This window comes from Manacus candei, unplaced genomic scaffold, assembly GCF_025592945.1.
Source record: "Manacus candei isolate 608988 ecotype Guabito, Panama unplaced genomic scaffold, ASM2559294v1 h1tg000041l, whole genome shotgun sequence".
In the NCBI taxonomy this organism is placed as follows: domain Eukaryota; kingdom Metazoa; phylum Chordata; class Aves; order Passeriformes; family Pipridae; genus Manacus; species Manacus candei.
In genome coordinates, this window is record NW_026138089.1 from 4,942,121 (window position 1) to 4,948,763 (window position 6,643).

The following is a 6,643-nucleotide window of genomic DNA, read 5'->3' on the forward strand; positions in this document are numbered from 1 at the left end:
CAAATGTCAATTGCTACCCAACCCAGGACATCACAGACTACTGAGGAAGATGAATGACTTTGTTGGAAACTTTCTCAACAGAAGGTCTGTGTCATTAGTGGAGAAAGTTTATGTGATTAACAAACAACTTTTCTCCCACCTGGCTTGTTTCTTGGTTACATTGTGCAGAGGCAGCAGGACTGTGGCCAGTGCTGCACAGGGAAATGGCTGGAGCTGCATAAATTAGCTTTGTCTACAACTCTGTGGCAGGAAAGAGAGAACAGCTGCAGAACCCCTGTCTGGTTACAAAAGGTCATCTGTCCATTTTATTCCAATACATTTTTAACTGTTTACGACTGCCCTGGGAGCATGTTTCAGTTGGAGATTATAATACCAAACCAGAGTGTCTTGCAGCAGAAATGGGTTCCTTTTTTAATGAACAAAGAAGGAAAACAAAAGTATTTTAGGATAATACCTTATACATTTCCAGCAAGAATAACTTTAGATACTTCATTTTACTCTTCTATTCCAAAAAGGCTAACTATTTTTAAAGGAACTGTTTGGAAATAGTTGGAAGAACCAAATTAAAATAATTGCTGTTGGTTTTAAACTAATGTCTTGTTCCAGAAATGAGCACAACTCATAACTGCAAACACTTGGAACTAAAATACCTGTTTCTAAAGTGCCTCTGCAGAGAAGGTTATGTTCTGTGAGATCTGATAGGTGAAAGCCAGCTCCAAGATGTTTTCTACCCTTTGTTTTCTTTATTTTTCTTATTTGTTCTCCATTTTCCAAGACAGGCCAGGATGAGGCCGTGACAGTAAAGAAAAGTGTCTTTCTGTCGTGTTAAATATTCTGTCTGCTGTCTCATCATCAAATTTATTTTTATTTGTAGAGAATAGATGAAATAATGAAGAGAACAAGGAAGAGCGAAACACCAGAAGTAAAGGTATGAAACTGTATGTGATTGCATGATTTTTTTGTTTTATTTCCATATGTGGAAATTAAATTCTAGAGTAGTTCCATGTTAGTAAGTATACTTGGGTGCACTCTAGACTCAGATTTTAGTTGTATTTCAAACTGAGAATGACTCTTGGTTTGTCACAGGCTTTGCTGTGCCACTGCTGCAGAGACACAGCTTTGTGCAAGTGTTGCAGGTTAATCCCCCCTCACTATCCAGCAAAGTGGCCACAGCCTGTTTCTGGATGCTGGAGCTGTAATGTTTGCTGCTGTTGATGTGTCTTTTCGTGCTTTGTACCAGCCAGTGAATTAGTTACTGAGCTCTCCTTGTTAAGCCTGTCAGGAATGTAGGATTGAAAACAATGCAGTTGTGTCCAGCTAGGAAGTGACAGTCAGGTTTTCACTTCTAGTCTACTGAGGAAACCGTCTCTTCAGTTACTTTCAGAGAATGTTTTTCTTTTGAATTTAAAAAAAAATGCTATGCCTAATTAAAGGGGGAGGGCCAATCCTGTCTTGCTGTTGATGACCTTGCTTTGACTTTCACAAATTTTGAATCCAATCAGTCCCATGAAGGTTACAGTCCTTCCTCTAATAGACTTGAGTCATTACTTGATTTCAGAAGGAAGAGCCAAAACTGGAGATACCATCAACTTTGAATGTGGAAAAGCAACCAAAGGCACTTGTTCTCAACCAGCCAGGTAAAAATTGCCATATTTTTCTGAGGTTTTTTCACAGTTACTTCTCTTCAGAGTTTTGTGATCTGAGGCACAGCATTGTGTATTTTCATAAATTCTTTGCTTTCATCTCAAAAAGAACAGCTACATTTGCATCAGTGACAAATGTTAGAAACTTTGCCACTTAAGCAGAAGAAAGTTTCTCCTCCATTTTAGTACCTGAGGTAGCATTTTTGTAAATGAAAAGTTCTAATGTGTCAATACATTTGATTGCTGCAATCTGCCTTCAAATTTTGTAGGTAGAAAATTTTTGCACACAACCAAGCTTGCAAGCTTTATATAGTATGTCTAAATCTTATATGTAGTTTGACTTTATAAAAAAATTATTTAAAGTATTATTAAATAAAACATATGTATCTGACATTTATCTATATTTTGTTTACTTCCCCAGGCTAAGACTTTTAGTACATGACATAAAAGATATAACATTCTCTTCCTGTTTCCTCAAATTTAAAAGATGTAGCATAAAGAGCAATTTTGGAGTGGAAAAGAGGAATGACAGAGTAGTATGATGAGTCATGGATTTATACTGAGTCCTACTGCATTGTCAGTCTTCCTTTCTACTCAATCTATAACCTAATACTATTTAAATAAAGAAGCTTTTACTGTAATAATTTCTAACCTTCTTTTATAGAGATCAATGGATTGGCAACCTGCCTGAAAAATAAAAGCTTAGAAAGTGCTGCTTCTGTAATCCCTTCCCAAGATGTAGTTGCTAATGGACTGAAGTCAGTTCCAGGACTTATTCAGCTGGAAGCTGTTGATGGGAAATCCAACAGCATGGAAGATTCAACAGATGAGGTTCAGTCCATGGATGTGAGGTACAGACCGAATCTATCAAGAGGGATTGTGCAATTCATCTGAGACACAAATTTTTCTGTTTCACTTGTTAACACTTTACTGCTTCTCTTCTCACCTCCTCCCCAGCGTGGCAGTCACGTGTCCACTGTGGCGTGCTCTGCTCCTGGCAGGATGCAGTTGGTGTTTCAAGCAAGAGGCACAGAACCTCATCTCACTCTCACATATTTGGCAGGGGATGGGGGGGGTGTGTGGGCTCTGAAATCCTTCTACAGTCCTTGCTTACAGATTCCATACAAGTTTGCCCCAAACCTTTCAGATAGTTTTGTGAAAGCAGCTACTGTAGATATTGTTCTGGTATCACTGTTTTTTAATTTGGCTGCACAGCTGTGATGCATGAGCTTCTCTGCCTCCATACAGAGTAAAGAAAATAATGCATTTAGCATTTTAAGTACTTAACAAGTAGTAGTGTATGGAAATCAGTAAATAACTTTGTGTTTTTAAATACTCTTGGATTTTCACAGAAGGACGTGCAGAAAAGAAGAATTTTTTAATTTAAGTTTTATTATTTACATATTTTTAATATAGGCAGTTAATTTAAGACTGCTAAGACAATTTTAAATGTAGATTTTTTATACAGTTCTTCCTTAATCAGTAAGACAGCTGAACCTCTCATACTGTTTCAGTATTTCCAATAAATATGCATAAATATATAGAAAATGCCCTACTGGAACAAGTTCATGTAGCCCATTATTTGGTCTCAGAAAGTATCAGTAAGAAAACCTAGTGATGGAGAACACCTGAGCCCACCATTTTGTGCAATCCAAGCCCACACTGAATTGTTGCATTAGGGATATTAGAGCGGGCAGCTCTGCCTTGCCCTTCTGAACAGCCACTGGTTGACATGTTGCCCATGAGTTCAAACAAGTTTGGTTTTTTTTTTGACCTGCTGATAATGTTTGTGTCCAGGACCTGACCTGGAACAAGTGCTACAGTACAGTCTCACTGGGTAAATTATGTTCTTTGATCTGTAAATTATGTTATTTGATCAGTTTCTTACTGGTGGCACTGGGCACCCCTTGGGGTTTGTGTTGCAGCATTTCATGCCACAATAGTTTTGTCCTCAACTCATCCCCCACCCCATCATGGTTTTAGAAATCTTTGTGAAATCCTTCCTCTGCCTTCTCTTCTCCAAACTAAAATGCACTAGCCTTACTAGTCTCAGCAAAGCAGCTGGTTACAGCATTTCTTAATTATGGGATTTCTATGTCTGAAGTATATCATAAAGTCTTAAGAAATAACTTTTTATTTAAGTTGTGAAATGTGAGCACTTTAAGGAAATGTTGCAGGGTCAGGACAGTAATTTGAAAGGTATAATAAACATTTAGGTAAGGGAATGGTGCAGGGATTGAAACAGTGAGTGACTGGTAAACTGTCACAAATGTGGGTTTAGGAGATGAGTGCTCACATCACACAACTACCCCAAAACTTAATCTTTAAGGGACATAGATTAGGTCCAACCTTCCATCCTGAACAGTGCAATGTCTTTTTCTTTGGATTAGGATGTATTCTAGGTAGAGTCTTGCTGCAGCTGGCCTTTAAAATAAGCTTTTGAACTGTCAGAAGTTTAATTTGATTGTTACCTAATGAAAAGTTACCCACTCCTTATTCTTCCTTTCGTTTAGCCCGGTTTCAAAAGAAGAACTTATCTCTATTCCCGAATATTCACCCATGAATGAACTTATGCCGGGTGTTTCTTTGGACCAAAATGGGACGAGTAATGCCAAGGCTCTTGAAGACCTCTTGGATTTCACAGGACAAGCTACCTACTCCAAGACGTCCAGTGATACCATTAGCCTAGATGACTGTAATAAAAACTTGATTGAGGGATTTAACAGTCCAGGACAGGAAAATACACTTAATTCTATCTGTTGACAGCCTCGCTTTTCAGCAGAACAGATACAGGTACAGTATTGTGATAAACATCTTAGATATGATAAATTGCTGTGATTTCTTACTAGCTTCCCAGAAACATTGAGCAGTTGTACACAGCAGTGCGGATGGAGGAAGAAAGCTGGTCTCCTAGATCTTTAAATTCAGCACAATCTTTCCTATTTGCAAATTGGCATCATATGCAAACTGACTGTATCATAGCAACCACAAGTACCAGGTAAATGGAAACATTTCCCTTATGCATTGAGAATATAATGAGAAGGGTTGTTTTTTTTTCTTCATTAATACAATACCTTTCCTATATATCTTTGGAGCCTTTTTGCATGAAGAAAACAGTTAAAAGTGGGGTCAGTCTAGGAAATGGTAGTTATTGTTGCTGCTTACTCCTTTCAGCTGCTGTAAATACTTGCAGCACAGTGTAGAATCACATGTCCTGAAAAGCCAGCATAGTATAAAATCACAGCAGGCTTCAGTGACAGTTTCAAAGTACAGTGCCACAGTTGGTCTTCTTGAAAGAGTATATTCTAAATTACAAAACTGAGGTCATCTAACTGGTGTGGCTGACTCGATATTCTTCTCTCTCTTTTTAATTGACAGCGGTAACAATTTGTGGAGGATATTTATCCCTGTGATGCTACTGGCAGTAAAATATGAGCTTGTCACTTGAAAAAGCTTTCTGCAGTCCTTGAACACTGGATTCCAAATAATCACAGCTGAATATAACTTGTCTTCCCAGGGAAATAAATATGTTGAATAACTGGCTGCTTTTGGTAAAACCAATGATCTAGAGCCTTGATGGTTTCGGGGAAGACGAGTGTGCATTAGAATTTGAGCTTTAGCTGCTAATAAAGCACTTTTTAATTTAAAATTCATCTCAACACATCACTGTGATTTTTACCTGTGCATTTTATTTTGAAATAATTCTTCCCTAAACTTTACCATACATCCGTTTAGACATCTTTTTCTTGTAAATAATGATGGGGTTTGCCCACAGTGCATTGAAACAAAATAATATACTGTACTTTAGTTTTGTGCCTATCTTTTTTTGTCTTTAATAAGGAATTATTGGCAACTTTTATGAGGTGTATAATGCAAAACTATAACTGAAGAGGCTTGAAAAACATACAACTGCTGGAATCAAAGGAGCCTTCTTATTGACTGTGGAGTGTGGGAACTATCCTATTATGGTTACATTGACACTTTTAGTCACTAGTGGCACTTAATGGTTAATATTAATTAGTCCAGGAGCAACTATCAACTGTGTGTTTAAAAACATGTTTGTGTAACACCTGTAAGCAAAGTAGGCAAAATGCCTGGTGTAATCCCTTAATATATATGTAGTATAGCTGTAGTAGATCCAAGTGATGGTCAGGAGGGTGAGATAATATGTTAACTTTTGAAGATGCAGACACTTGATTGATACCAGCAGGCTTTCGATCACACAGAGAAGTATTTTGTCTTCTGTAGACTTAACAAATGAGATTTAGTCAGCAGCAAAACAATATGTGAATGTTGCAGCAGAAACACAAAGGCCAAGATATGTGGGGAACTGGGGGGCCCTTAACATTCTGTATGGAACAGTTCACATTAGGATGTACGAGATCTGGACATCATGTGCCATACAATGTTAACTTTATTTCTGTTGGTGAACCTTTATGCTAGATCAGGTGCTGCTTTAAGGACATTTTTGTCCAGTTCCTTATAAGAATGAATTTTAAATACAACTCTCTTCGGACACTAACACAAAAGAAGTGAAAACTTGGGGGGGTGGTTTTTTTACTTTATATTTTGTTTGTTTGTTTTTGGGTTTTGTTTCCACATGTAAGGGAGTTCACAGTGTAGATTGAGCTCAATTGTAGCACCATTCTTGTGTTCTTTAAAGTCAGCAATGAGAAAGTAACCAGTGACATTATGTGCAATGCATAAAGAAATCATACCTACAACAACCCAGCTTTATTTATGTTAGTGTAGTCAAAGAAATACTTTCTTTGGACTGTGCAGTAAGCTGTAGCATGGTACTGTGTCTTCCAAATTAGTCCTTCATCTATTTCCTAAATAATAAACAAACGGAAACAGTTTGTTTTGCTGTAATACATTGTGTTTGACAAATGTCATATTATATTTTATTATGGTGTCATTGTATAACCTGTAGATTTCTGTATTTGCATGACCTGTATAGCATGTATAAAGGTGAAATACATTTTCATTTATGAATCTGA

At 37.3% G+C, this 6,643-nt stretch overlaps 1 protein-coding gene across 8 annotated transcripts in view; it reads left to right on the forward strand.

Annotated features, from left to right (window-relative positions):
- MAP7D2 (MAP7 domain containing 2) overlaps positions 1-6,643 on the forward strand; it is an 82,098-nt gene extending 75,455 nt beyond the window's left edge. For all 8 annotated transcript variants that reach the window (XM_051794862.1, XM_051794860.1, XM_051794864.1 and 5 more), the window contains 5 exons: positions 875-928; positions 1,559-1,637; positions 2,308-2,494; positions 4,157-4,436; positions 5,022-6,643. In XM_051794862.1, coding sequence (XP_051650822.1) covers positions 875-928; positions 1,559-1,637; positions 2,308-2,494; positions 4,157-4,406 — 570 coding nt within the window. In that variant the 3' untranslated portion in view covers positions 4,407-4,436; positions 5,022-6,643. The remainder of the gene's footprint in view (positions 1-874; positions 929-1,558; positions 1,638-2,307; positions 2,495-4,156; positions 4,437-5,021) is intronic.